At 49.5% G+C, this 13,976-nt stretch overlaps 5 protein-coding genes across 5 annotated transcripts; 2 read left to right on the top strand and 3 right to left on the bottom strand.

Annotated features, from left to right (window-relative positions):
- Positions 1-459: 459 nt before the first annotated feature.
- On the bottom strand, positions 460-2,302 carry N7458_003955 (transketolase; the record flags this gene model as incomplete). Its single annotated transcript, XM_056907337.1, is given in 5 exon segments — positions 460-972; positions 1,047-1,638; positions 1,656-1,900; positions 1,967-2,051; positions 2,106-2,302. 5 exon segments carry the CDS (start codon positions 2,300-2,302, stop codon positions 460-462), a joined length of 1,632 nt encoding a protein of 543 aa, XP_056768064.1.
- Positions 2,303-3,216: 914 nt separating this feature from the next.
- Positions 3,217-4,368, bottom strand: N7458_003954 (uncharacterized protein; the record flags this gene model as incomplete). Its single annotated transcript, XM_056907336.1, has 1 exon — positions 3,217-4,368. The coding sequence occupies one exon, from the start codon at positions 4,366-4,368 to the stop codon at positions 3,217-3,219; it is 1,152 nt and encodes a 383-aa protein (XP_056768063.1).
- A 5,308-nt stretch (positions 4,369-9,676) lies between these two features.
- N7458_003953 (Zn(II)2Cys6 transcription factor domain-containing protein) lies at positions 9,677-10,867 on the top strand (the record flags this gene model as incomplete). Its single annotated transcript, XM_056907335.1, has 1 exon — positions 9,677-10,867. The coding sequence occupies one exon, from the start codon at positions 9,677-9,679 to the stop codon at positions 10,865-10,867; it is 1,191 nt and encodes a 396-aa protein (XP_056768062.1).
- Positions 10,868-11,322: 455 nt separating this feature from the next.
- Positions 11,323-12,327, bottom strand: N7458_003952 (uncharacterized protein; the record flags this gene model as incomplete). The annotated part of the gene is made up of 1 exon (XM_056907334.1): positions 11,323-12,327. The coding sequence occupies one exon, from the start codon at positions 12,325-12,327 to the stop codon at positions 11,323-11,325; it is 1,005 nt and encodes a 334-aa protein (XP_056768061.1).
- A 354-nt stretch (positions 12,328-12,681) lies between these two features.
- Positions 12,682-13,530, top strand: N7458_003951 (uncharacterized protein; the record flags this gene model as incomplete). The annotated part of the gene is made up of 1 exon (XM_056907333.1): positions 12,682-13,530. One exon carries the CDS (start codon positions 12,682-12,684, stop codon positions 13,528-13,530), a length of 849 nt encoding a protein of 282 aa, XP_056768060.1.
- Between the last annotated feature and the right edge of the window lie 446 nt (positions 13,531-13,976).

Here is a 13,976-nt window from a genome sequence, read left to right as displayed (position 1 = left end):
GGGCCAGCATCACCCCGCATGTGCCAATTCAAGCACGGGCCGCCCGCCCCGCCCGCTTACACGAGTCCGCGTGGGGGCAAATTTATCGGGCCGTGTGTCGCTGCCGCTTACCTTAGACTTGGCTGGGCGGCGGAGGGAGGTACCGATGTTCGTCTAGATTGTGCCAAGCCATTTGACCACTGGGACTATCTAGTCTTGTGCAATATCGAGGTCTGAGGTCTGCATAAACCTTCGGCATAACACAAGAAAACGAACAAACTAAGAAGATTCCGTCAACACCAATGATATTATCATGGAGTTGCTTCTGAAAACTCTATATTACTGATGATGTAATGATCCTGCAGAAGGACTTTGAATTTGGTATCTGAAGACAAATCAAATTGATAAGAGAGCGCGACTATTTATCTATTCTCTATTTACGTATTAAATTTCGATAACCTTTTTGCGGTTGATTCAAAATTACAAAATCTGTGCAAATGCCCGTCGAATCGGGGACAAAACCGTCTGCTTGCCGACAGACAATGTTCCGGCATAGAAAGATACCGTTAGTGCTGCGCGCTTCGCAACTCCCTCGGGCGTCAAATTGAACATCTTGAAGAGCTCGTCAGGGGGTGCAGAGGCTCCGAAACGGTTGATGCCAAACTGCTGATGAGAGTAGCGCTCCCAGCCCAATGTAGACGCAGCTTCCGCCGACAAGATGGGGATGTCATCAGGAAGCACTTGCAGGCGATAGGATTCCTCTTGTTGATCAAATACCTCAAAGCAAGGGATAGACACGACTCGAGCGGAAATATCTTGCTTCTCTAGGATCGCAGCAGCTTGGAGGCAAACGCTAACCTCAGAGCCTGTGGAAACCAGAGTCACGGCAGCATTGGCTGAGTCTAACACCATATAGCCACAGCCACCCATTAAAGCCTTTTGGACAGAGGAGTTCTTGAGGTGGGGCAAATTCTGGCGAGTGAGCGAAGAATGCTGGGTGTTTCTTTAGTGAGCAATGCAGCGAGATACGCAGCACTTGTCTCGTTGCCATCTGCAGGTCGCCACACCATGCAATTCGGACGTGCACGGAAATGGCTGAGAACTTCAATCGGTTGGTGGGTAGGTCCATCTTGGCCTAGGGCAATCGAATCGTGTGTAGCGATATGAATCACGCGCAGCTTGCTCAATGCTGCGAGACGAATAGAGGGTGCATTGTATGAGACAAAGTTCAAGAAGCCACCACTTAGGGGAACAATCAGGCCATATGCCGCAAGGCCATTCATGATCGAAGCCATTGCGTGTTCTCGACCACCATAACGGATATAGCGACCATCCCATTCTCCAATTCCGTATTCGGGAGGCTGGAAGTCGATGGCTCCTTTCCAGCGAGTGTTGTTTGAACCGGTCAGGTCCGCAGAGCCAGATAACAGCTCCGGGATAATGCTGTTAATCTTCTCCAAAACCGTTTCAGAGAGTTTTCGGGAAGCAACAGCGGCATCAGAAGCACAGTATTCAGGGAGAGTAGCTTCCAGATCGTCCGGTAGTTTACCTTCAGTGCGACGAACGAACTCGGCGTACTCTGCCGGGTACTCTTCCGCATATCTCGCAAGTTGGTTATTCCAGTCGTTCTCTTTGGCTTTGCCGTTCTTTGCACACTCGCTGTACAGATCGTACACTTCTTGCGGGACCACAAATGTCCGGCAAGGGAGGCCGCTTCACTGGCAATTCCCTCCATGGCGCATCCGTCACCAAAGAAACAAAACGCCCGGTTGCTGATCAAATTATGCCCAGGTTTGTTGAACACCCCCGCAATGTGTGCTTGTGCAATGGCCAAACCAACCGCATTTGCAAAGCCTTGGCCCAAAGGACCTGTTGTAACTTCGACTCCAGGTGTCTCAAAGGACTCCGGATGTCCAGGCGTCTTACTATGCAGTTACTTGCGTACGTCTTAGCAGTTATTTGTTTGAGGGGCTTAAGCATCTCTTACTCGGAAGTTCTTGATATCGTCCATGCTGAGATCGTATCCGCAAAGATGGAGAAGTGCATGTTGAAGCATGCATCCATGACCATTTCTGGGCGGAAGTTAGCATGAATGCCAGCGTTCATTCCGGGGATGTTTCACGCACGAGAGGACAAAACGGTCCCGGTTGGCCCACTTCGGGTTATCGGGATTGAAGGTCATGAACTTGTTGAAGAGCTCATGAGCAGCAGGGGCCATTCCCATTGGGGATCCAGGGTGGCCCGAGTTCGCCTTGAAGGTGGCATCGACAGCGAGGGTGCGGATCGTGTTGATCGCAAGCTTGTCAACATCCGAGAAGCCCATCTTGAGAGAGAATTGTCCGAGATTGAAGCAATGAGAGTCGCTCCAGTGTTGTTAGGAAGGAACGAACCAAACCAAAAAAATTGCAATTTATTGTCCTTGATAAGCCGCATCTAGGGAGTCCGAGTATTTATACATCTTGTCGAGGACTTCTCTGGGCCTTCACCTAAACTGGGCTAATAACAAAATATGGTGGTCTTCATTAAGTGCATCAGACCCACTGAACGTGGGAATTTACAAGAGGACAAATAAAATAGAAGAACATCTGTTGGCATCAAACGTAAGGTCAAACTGGGCGAGATGGTGATCAGACCTGCAGGGAAGCGAGCGCTGGAACCGCCGCAACAGAAGCGCGGGTCGTACACGGCACGCACACGTGCCGCAATATTTTCACTAACACCTCAAATAAAGGACACCACTCCTGACAGCCTGTCCTTGCGAGGTATGGCCGTTCCGACTACGCCCCCGTGGCCTCAGCATCGCTTGGGTTTCTGTGGCGTTTGGAAATATGTTCAACACATTCGTCAATCCCATCGCCCTCGACTCCATTGGGTGGAAGTATTATTTTGTTTTCGTGGCCGTTTTGATTGCCTACGAAATCACCCTGTTCTTAGAAAAGAGTTGGGCATTTTACGGGATATTCAAGGAATTCAAAAAACAGAATATATTCAATGCAAAGAATCAAAACGAATACAAATCAAAATCAGCGGAAAAATCAACCGCATTCATCAGGCAATAGAAGTCAAGAATTACTAAAATGAGATAGATCTCCAGCGCAGCCTTTTATCCCAGCATTAGCAAAGATAAAAACGAGGGTACCGGGGTATCTCAGACAAGAAGATAATTTCGTGAAATGGAACCAACCCCAATCACATATTCTGATTGTATCAGACCAGGATGATTTTTGATCTTCCACCTCACAGGACAACCAGGGACAGCACCGCGGCAACCGCCATCCAGAGACCGGAGGACACGCTAACCGAGACAGCAGCGTTGTAAGAGGGGGTCTGGCTGGGCGAGGAAGCGCTAGGAGAGGTGGGAACCGAAGTAGGAAGCGCACTGCTCTTCATCGTCGACGAAGCAGCAACGCTAACGACGGGGGTGCTGCTGGGAGGAGCAGAGTAAGAGCCACTAGGCACAATCACACTGGTGGCGGAACTAGTAGCAACGGACGACGACACGACGGGGCTGGTCACGGTCATGGTCGAGACGGTGTGGTAGGTCGAGGTGTAAGTACTAGATCCCGAAGTCATAGTCGCGGTGATGGGGCAGATAGTGGTACTCTCGAAGGTGGTGACGGTCGTAGCTGACTCGGCCGGGGTCAGGGTGATAACCACGGAGCTGGAGCTGGGGGAGCGGGTGGGAGTCACGGTCATGGTGGAGACGGTGCTGTAGGTCGAGGTGATGACACTAGAGCCCGAGGTCATAGTAGCAGTGACGGGGCAGATGGTCGTGGTCGTGTAGATTTCCTCGGTGACGGTGCTGCCCTGCGCGGGGGGCGTGGTCTTGCTAGTATCGGACTCAGTCTCGGTGACTGGGCAGATGGTGGTTGTTACGGGGATGATGGAAGTCACCACGGTGGTCGATTCAGCTGGGCAGTTCGTAACGGTGGTGGCGCACTGGGTGATGGTTACCTCGGAGGTGGTGTAGACAGTCGAGGTGGTCATCTTCGGAGCGCTGGTGACTGACGAGGGCACCTTGGTTGAACTGGGAGCCTTAGTGGAGCTGGGAGCCTTCATCGAGCTAGAGGGCTTCGACGAGCTAGCAACGGGACTAGAACTCGGGTTCGAGGAGCTGCTCGCCGGAATAGTCCTGGTGATAGTAGGAATCGACACGGAAACGCTCGAGTAAGGGATAGAGCTGGACACCTTGATAGAGCTCGAGGGCGTCTTAGAAGGAACTGGGATCGAGTGGGACGAAATAGCAGGAACCGACGAGCTGGGCACGCCAGTGCTGCAGGGCACAGATGGCGTAGAGGAAGACGAGTGACGAGGCACATGGGGCACGGCACTGCTGACCTGCACAGCGGCCAGGATGGAGGCCAGGGTGATGGAGGTGGTGAATTTCATTTTGAGATGGCTGGTAAAGTGGTAGAAATGAAAGTGTTGGTGATGTGGATAGATCAAGAATTGAATGAGGGTGATTCCCGTCTAGGTGAAGTTTGAAAAGAGTGAGTGATCAGAAATGGGAATATCTGATATTGAAAGGAATGGTAAGAATTGCAGGCAATTCGATATAGCAACAGGGCCGGTAGGCCAGAAACGAAGGACGAGGCAGCAACGGGTAGGTGAAGACTCCTACTCGCAGGAGTGCGCAGTGGGCGAACAGCCTTCTAAAAGGAACACGGCGCCCCCGGGGGTTCACAAGCAGACTAAGATTAGACTTGAACTGTCTCCACTTGGTTGGCCATGGATGGAGGGATCTGGTAGGTTTGAACGTGGTATTAAGAGGACTGAACACCGCCGAAGGCCGGATTGAGCACGTTGGCATTATCATTCTCAGTGTCTCTGTCTGTCTTGAGCAATATTCCTCTTGATGATAATAAATATGGTACAATATATGGACTATCCACTCAGAATCTATCACTATTGGAATTCATATCTATTATTCTAGGGCATCGAAACCTGTGTAGGATGCACGGAGGATAAGAAATCCCCCGGTAGGCATGAAATAGGAAAAGACAAGCTAGGATCAACAAGGATGAGCAAGGACCAGTTATCTCTGGGCAATGACAGAATTCGTCTCCACGAGGCTCCATGGTCTCCGTGATTGATGGAGTATTTCTCATCGGAATGGAGTCTCTGGGCTGTACCTACCTGCAGGGTTGACGGGCTCGACCCACCCGTAGAAAAAAGTCTCGTCGTCTCTTGGTTCCTGGCAACAACTATGAGCTCGTAAATCAATTTCTTGGATTTGCTTGTCACGTACAACTCATTCAACAGTGCTCCATGGTCCGTACTAGACTTTCTAGATCCCTTCATCATTTATAGCTCTATTTTCCTGGTTTAATCTAGTCGCCCACCTGCTTAGGAACATTTTGAGCTCAGCGTACAAGCACCATAAGGTTCGTGCGCAGGGCCCTTCCACGCTCTGTTCGTCTCCATCGATCAAGTTCATTTCTGTGAAATTAATTGCGATCGGCATCGACTGCCGGCCCACCCTGTTCCCCTCAGATCCGACGGTTTTCAGTCAAAATCTTCTATGACAGTAGAAATCGAAACAATAGGCACCTGTATTATAGACCGGAAGGCAGCGGGAATGCATCGAAATACGACGAATGAATACTGGGTTTGATTTCTTCTTGACTCAAAGAATCCCGCCTTAAAACTGGGATCTGCACTCCGTACGAATGTCACCATTACCCACCTACGGCACTCCTACACACTACTACACTACTATAGAGATACTACATTCTCGGTCTTCGAGGCAAAGCGGGCGAATGCCCCTCTTTCCCTCGCGCTCCTAGCCTATGGTCCCCTATGCACCCTCAGGATTCAGGAGAGTCCAAACCGTGCCCTGCCGATCCCCAGTAACCGACCGGGGTCCGAACAGACACACGGCAAGGAAACTTGGCGGAACGCCACCCGCCGATCGTTGGCGAATGTGGCTGAATTCCAGGAACCAGCTCCACTTGGACCCAGATGCTTGGTGGAACTAAGAATAATTTCCCGTTTGTGAAGGCAGTGAGGAGCATTCAGGGTAAATACTCCGTGCATAGGGTTATTATACGGAAGAGAAGACTACATATCACCCCGGACTAGATTGTTTCAGAGTTGAAGTTTAATTGCATACATTTAATTCTCATGGTGCATGGTGTTTAAACGTACTCTGTACATTCTTTGGGTATACCTGAAGATCGGAGTACCCCGGTAAAATATACCGTGGTCATTCCACTACTTCCACCGGAGATTACTCTTTTAGCCGACTGGACTCGAATCCACTACAATCATATCGAAATCACTACTGTAGTAGACCGGAGACCTCTTCAAAGCCAGAATCTTAGCCGCGTATACCATATCAGTCTACGCCCCTTCAACACCGCTGAAGACCTTCCCTAGCGGGTAAGTTCAATAGCTGCACCCGCTCGAAGCTGGCCGTGGTAAATCAAGTCCAGTGTTGATCGAATCAACACGAATGTGGAGGTCTCCAACTATAGTGCAACTCAGCTCATTACAGTACCTCTGGCCTGTATCAGCCAGGCTTGAGCAAAATCCAGCGTCATCGCAGTCAAGCTTGTCTGAGCAGTCCTTCGGGTTTTAACGTAGCCTCTGATAGAATCGCTGGAAGAAAAAGAACTTGTATCTAGTTGATCGACACAGTCCTCCTACTGATCTCTATATTCTCTGGACCCGTTTTGATGAATGGCAGGCAGTTACTGTATCAAATATTGTTCTCATTGTCATTCCTCATAGTACGCTCTGCAGTTGCATAAAAGCGGGAATTCCAGCGAGGCAAGTTCCGGCAGAGTGACACATCCAGCACAGCGACTTGTTTATCCTCCTCACTTCTTCTTCTTCTCTCTCCCCCTTCCAAATTTTCCCTCTTCCTTCCCCTCAGACAACGCGATACACTTCGTTTCTATATACCTTGGCCCTTCCCGAGGTGTTCATGACGCCACGTCAGGATATCACTAGGTCATGCTAGTGACGAGCTAGTCCATATATTGAAGGAGCCTTACTAGAAGAGCAACCGATGAGCGGGATGACCCAAAAACCACGGATCTCTCTGCGTATGGTCCTCTATCAAAAGAAAAAAGAACAATCCATGGGCTACAGCACCTTCCAGTTACCGGTTGGAGCTGGGCAAACTAACAGTAAGTCGTTACAAAAATATCCTCTTCACCACTCGAAAGCCCAACACCCCATGACCGCTCTTTTTCACATAGCTAATTAACACGAAGATACCCACGAAACTTGAGAATCCTTCACTGCCTTGTGGACCTGATTTCTCATGGCATGATGACAATGCAGGTCCATGATTGCCGGTTCTGGATCGGTAATCCACCTACAATGAAAACCCATTTACCTGGCCAATAGTGGGGGCCTATCGAAGAAGGAAGAGTCATAAGAATTGGACAAGGTGTGCGAAAAAGCCGTGGTTCTGAGTTCCAAAGACGGAAGTTCCCGGATTTACCTTCGAAATTGGTGCAACACCTCCCTTTTACTACGCCGTCATTTCTTCTCTTTACATCCACATCTTATCGCCGTCTATGTGGAATTAATAAAGCCTTTCCTATCCTGAGAGATGCTCGAGACAATCTATCGGGATATTGAAATTAGATCCCTCTCCGTACTCCCAGTTTCGCGTTCAGCCTATGATTAGAAGCCAGCAGCCGACAAGGATGCACCCGACTGAACACGGAACAACTGTCTACCTTCACAATGGACTCTTCCCAGGCCTTGGCTCCCGTGTCATGTTACAACAGGATTGGGAGCAGGTTAACACCAGTGAACTCCAAGCGCGCTATAAAACTTGGTTCTCTGAGTGTTGCAGATCCCCGGACCTCTCGAACAACACACTCATGCGCAATGCTGGAGGACTTTGGTAAATATGCAGGCTCTCGGGTGATCTCTCCGAGCAAATGGATACATGTGCATCCCGGTAATAACCCTGCCAGGCACGAACTTCATTCACCACGCTTGGCCTCTCATACCAATGTCAAAGCGAGTATCTCGACAATGCCGACGAATTGAGTTCATCCGTGACTTGAGGATGAGACTCGATGAAAATCAGGCAGCGGTGTGTATACAGGATCTTGTACCACTAGACCTGGTTCGCTTCAATATGATCGAGGCTGTGGCCTAACCTGTCCCAGTAGAAGGCGCCCTGTTGGACCGGCTTGATCCATGGCCTGAAGACCTTACCCAGTGGAAGCCAATGGACAGGGTGAACGGCACTGTTCCCGTCGACGGAAATCCAATGAAGGCTTACGGGGATTTCGACCAAAATTGTGGCAATCTAGAGTTCCAATCGCACATTCTCGACATCATGATGGATCACCCTCACAGCATCTCCACCACAGTACAACAAAGACATATGGCCAGCACTGCGAGTGCTCATTCTGCTTTACGCACAAGAACTCAGAAACAAGATGGTGTCGCTTCCGCTTCATTCATATGTCACCAGCGTAATTATTACTGGGTTCATCATTGACCACTTCAAATGCACGAGATTCGAGCGAGACGCGTGTACTTATGGCTCTAATAATTGATTGCCTGCTGCACCCGCACACAGTGACTCCAGGGATTCTTACAGCCTGCGGACCCCCAGAACCGACATAACTGCTGGGCCTGCTCGTACAATAGGGGTGATGGGACTCGTTGTTGTCGGTGCTGTTTGGATCGCAATATACAGTGTTTTACTTTGGTTGCTTGTCGGCGCGAGATAGCATGGGTGATCCAGCAGCAGTACACAGTTGGGCGGGTGGTGTTGCTAAGGGAGCTCTTGGATAACAATCTCACGTTCTACTACGCTCGGTGCCAGCAGGGTATCGACGAAGTAAACGTGTTTGAGCTATTCGAGAGTAACCTGGGCGCTAATGTGTACTGGTAGCTTCTAATTTCCTTGACTGTGAGATGGAGGTTGTCATATACTGCGAAATGGTGGTACCTGGAGAGATCTTCTACTATTATAATACTCCGCGAAAGACGCTTCGGGAAACTGAAACCCTATGGCAGTCAACTACCTCATCATTGATGAAGGCTCTCAATCAGATATTGCAGACTATACTTTGCTGACTGACGGGTAATGCGAGCCTCGTCATCAATCCAGTCGATGGCTTCCATCGTCATTCGTTGTGTGGTCTCTTTAACATGGTTGGCCGAAGGAAAAAACAGAGCACTGAATTTCTCTCTGTGGAAATGGTTCACTATGCCCCACAGAAGAATTCGAGAGCTCGATATCGTTATGCGTATTGCCATGCTCCCTGAAGGATGCTACCTAGTCAACCTTCGTTTTATACATGTTTCTTGGCCTGGCGTATAAGTCGCGGACGCTTGTTATTTGATGGAAATATATGAAATCATGTACAAATATGGTCAAAATTAATCGTGATCTCCAATTTTACTATCACGTTTCTCAGGAGACATTTGTAAGGGCCGTTCTTATGACATAGCACACAATGCTTCCCAGTATATTAGGGTCAATCTCAGTTTGAAGTATGAATCATGAAGATAAAGTGCCAGGCCCCAGACCTATGACGTAAGCGAATCAAGGGACTGCCCGTGGGCGAATGATCCCAATCGTGCGGGGAACAACGCTTGGCCAGGAACGACTCGGCGATTCAGCGAGACAGGAGTCTACTCCCAGAAACCTTTCTTCCTCGAACATGAAAACCACTCAATGGCCCAATTCAACGCATAATCTCCGAGTTGCGTGATGCCCCGGAAACCACACACCAAATCCCGGTATGGATGTGACCACTGTCGACGCCGACGCGTCAAATGCGACGAGCAAGGACCCCCATGCACAAATTGTATTACGCGACAGCTAGATGGCTGCACATATTCCCGAATTCTACCAGCATACCTACTCAACACTCATCGAGCAAGTCCTATCAGTCCAGGCCCGCTAGTTAAACAAAATGGCAATGTCCCTCCGTGGTCTCCGCTGACAGCGCCGGCCGTGGACGAGCTGGAATTAATGCATCAGTTTGCGACGGAGACCTATCTGAGTCTTTGTGTTAGCGAATCGGAGAAAGTGACGTGGCAGAAACTTGTGCCTCGTCTCGCGTTGAAACATCGGTATTTGATGCATGGCATTTTGTCACTGGCTTCGTTGCATCTTGCTACGACGCTGGAAGCGCCGCAGGCGCCTGTTTACGTCGATACGGGGCTTGAGTATCATAGTAGGAGTCTTGAGCCGTTCCGCGTTGCTATTGACAATTTGACGCCGGAGAATTGCGATGCGGTCTTTGCGGAGTCGGTTGTTACTACGGCGATTAATCTTTCGTTGGCGCAGTTTACTGCTGTGCATGGGAATGAGAGCAGGATGACGGAGAATATGGTGACGGCGTTTGAGCTGTTGCAGGGTGTCAAGAAGATCTTGAAGATTGGGAAGTCGTGGATCCGACTGGAGTTGTTTTCCAAGGGCGACTTTTGGAAAGATACCTCTGCTGAACTCGATGAGGATACGTTGTCGGCGTTGAATCGACTGTCTTTCCTGAATGAGCAGACAAGGCCAGATAGAGATGAGATTCAACATGGTATAAATAGAGATGTTATTGATCATCTCAGACACTGTTTCATGAAGTTTTCACGTTCCGAGGATCCTGCTCCGGTGCTTGCATGGCTGGGTGCGGTGGATAACGGTTTTGTACACGGCATCCGGAGGAAGTCCCCTTTCCCGCTTCTGATACTCGCGTATTGGGGTGTTCTTCTTTCCAAGCTTGATGGAAAGTGCTGGTGGGCTCAAAATGCGGGGAAGGCTTTGGTTTCTGAGATCCTTGACTCGCTAGCGTGCAAGGATCAACTGTGGGAAGGGTGTGTTGGGTGGGTTCGGCAAAAAATGGCTGTGCATGGTGCCCAGGCGAATGAGATCTATAGTCTGGAGAAACCAGGCTATAATTGACCTAGCCTCGTGAAGTATTCACTACTTAATTTACCAGCATAGCTTGCAGTAAGTCTATCTTTGGTCAGCATAATCTATTTCTGGGCTCGTTGCGAGTTGTAAGGAAATAGCCCTGGATGTTAATTGAATGAGGGTCTCAACAGTGGATTGCAATGTGACACATGTACGAGTATCTTGACTACGAAAGTGCTACTGGTAGTGTTTCCAAACTCGGTGACATTGTGTTATTTACACATACAGTGATGGTCCTCGCGCAGATTGTCGACGTCGGTCTGAAACAGATCCAGCCAGAGAATATCTAGACATCCACGAAGCTGACCATAGACCTTGAATGCGATCATCAGAAACCCCGACTTCGAAAGAAAGCAAGAACCCCCTTCCCGATCGCTCATATCGATCCGCAGCGCCGCCATAGTTTTCATTCCCGAGACAGGGAAGAGGATTGTACCCTGGTATCAAATGTTGATCTTGTCCACGAGCGCCTGCATCTTCTCAGTAGCATCCTCAAACGATTTCGCGGTAACCAATATTCTCTGGCAGGCTGCGATAAGTTTGGCAGCAGGATGGCTAGCTTTGAGTTTGCCAGTCAGGAAATCCTGCAGATTCACATCGATCAAATCTATTCCCTTCCGAGCACACAGAAATTGAACAAAATGGATCGCCTGGGAACTGCTTATCATAGCCATCTTCCGAAGTTCATGGCATGGATCGGTAATGCTTTCGTCGAAGTCTTCCCAGTCCTTGATCAGTGCCTTCCAGTTGGGTACAAGACGGTTGCGAGCATGTCGAGACATGATGAATTTATCTCCGTCGTTTCCTCGGAGAGCAATCCAGGCGTATGCATCGTTGAGTTGACCTTTTCGTGGACCGTGAAGGTAGAATACCTGTCCCAGATCCAACATTGCGTTCCAGTCGTTCTCTTCTCCGATGCGGGTGATGGCGTCAATGGTCGCCAGGGTCAAGTGGATATCTGGACCATCGAGAGAGGGCATTGGCTGATCGTTTTCATTCACATAGCCAACGATGGGGATGTTGCCTACGACTTGGTCGAGGGAGATGTCATTTGCTAACCAGTATCCAGAGGGAAGGCGGATGGGGTAGCGAGTGGAGTAATATTGCTGGTCTGGATAGCCAAGGCTCATGCAGTGTGCGAACTGGACTTCGAATGGGATCATACCAGGCTCGGTATCAGGGTCAGAGTCTGCGGGGTCTTCCACGGTGGGTTGAAGGTTTTTGTGGCCCTTTGATGGGCTTGTAGTCGGAGAGGCTGTGCTGGGAGGACATGGTGGTGGTGAGGAAGGGCTTGGGCAGGAACTCAAATCCGGGCTGCTCTTTGGAGTAGTCTGCGGGCTATTCGTTGCGCTCGCATTCGGGGTCGTTTTGAGGCTTGTCTTCGGACTGGTCTCTGAACTGGTGGGCGAGCCGTCGCTCGGTGAAGAATATGGGACTTCTATCTTCATAGCGAATAATAGTGATAGGCAGACCCGCGAGTGTGGAGTAATTCTGGATGACAGTGATGGTGAGAAGAAGAGGGAGGGAAATCAGTGGAGCTGAGAGAAAACAGACGATGAGGGAGTAATGCAGGTTCCGGCTAGGCGCGTCAAAAACAACAAACCGTCCAACTGAACAGCTTTGCCATTCGTCGTGATTGCCCAAAAGATAAAGTTATTTCCCTTTCACCAGATGAACGTCGGAACTTATGCACTCACTCTACCCGATAGAGTCCACTATCGTCCGCTGTAGGCTATCCAGCGCACCACCTTCAAAGAGCATCTATATGTGTATCTTGACTTCATTCGCATTTCTTCAAGACAATGACTGAATCCATCGAGTTCATTGACATCATGGATAGTGATGATTCTCTTCCCATCCATGAAGAGTCCGACGCGGCCTCTAGCCAACCCCCCTTAGGAAGTCCGATGGGCCGAGGCTCGCCTACCCTTGACTGCACAGCCAATACTGGAAGAACAGTCAGCCAGCAGTCACCCATTCTCATGATCCCCAGCAGTAAGCGAGGCCCCAAAATCCGGTCTGGGGTATGGCTCTCTGCAGGAATTCCCCGTGAGTATTTGGTGAATGGTATTCCCATCGCCGGAGTCATCAACGAGCGTGGAGTCCCTCGGCCTTCGTTGAGAGGACCCGATATATGGCCTACGGAAGATACTATCGAAGAAGTGGGCAGGATGGCTGAGCATAATGACTGGTCAGCCATCCAAGAGAGCAAATCGGTCTTCCACCTCGCTGGACCACACAAGAATCAGCTGCGTGATGCATACATCTGGATTGCCCTGCGACAAAAGAAGAATGGCAGCTCTGTCATGTCCGAGTCAGCTAGGAATCGCCTCGTTCCGAAGTGGCGTGAGCTTGTCGACTCGAAGAATAACGCTCCTCCCCCTGCAACCTTTGACTTGCGCTGGAGTGGAGCTGGAACGGAATCTTCAAATAGCTCGCAGATTGACTTACAAGGGATATTTGAGCGCCTTGATGTTCAAAATACCGTTGTTGAAAAACTTGAAGAGCAAATCGAGAGACAAGGTGCAGCTATCCAACGGCTTGCTGATAGTATTGACGCAGAAGCAGTCATCAATCAACAGGTGGTAGCAGGACTTCGACAGGTTGAGCGCGCTCTGGAGGGACCCTTGGGGGGATGCCGGCAGCAGTAGCCAGAAGGAGGCCTGTGGATATCATTGAGTCAATCATCTGTTTCCAGACATTCAATAAATCACAGGTAGTTCCACCCAGATAGCTAGTTAGGTGATGGTCATGCTGGAATTATGTCAAGGTACTTGGTGCCTCAATAAGGTCTCAATTTGTCTATGCTTGCATGTATATGACCTGTATCTTATCCCTAGTCTTTCAAGTGTAATTTTGTTGGCTATTTAAACACATTGCTGTATCATTCTCTGGTCCTCAATAATCGAAATGCTTAGAATATTGCCCCTGGGTAAGGCACATAACGCACACACTATATCTAGCGGCTCAGGTTCCACTTTTGAGTTTGTGTCCCTGAATCTGGCTCCACTCACCATCAGACTTTGCGCAAGCCATCTTAGCAGAATATATAGCATAACCTACGACTCACACTATCCAAGTGTGTTATCTTTAGCCT

This window comes from Penicillium daleae (genome assembly GCF_028827525.1).
Source record: "Penicillium daleae strain IBT 16125 chromosome Unknown utg000004l_segment0_segment0, whole genome shotgun sequence".
Lineage (NCBI taxonomy): Eukaryota > Fungi > Ascomycota > Eurotiomycetes > Eurotiales > Aspergillaceae > Penicillium > Penicillium daleae.
The sequence above is the reverse complement of the archived record's forward strand: the minus strand, read 5'-3'. Positions and strand labels throughout refer to the sequence as shown.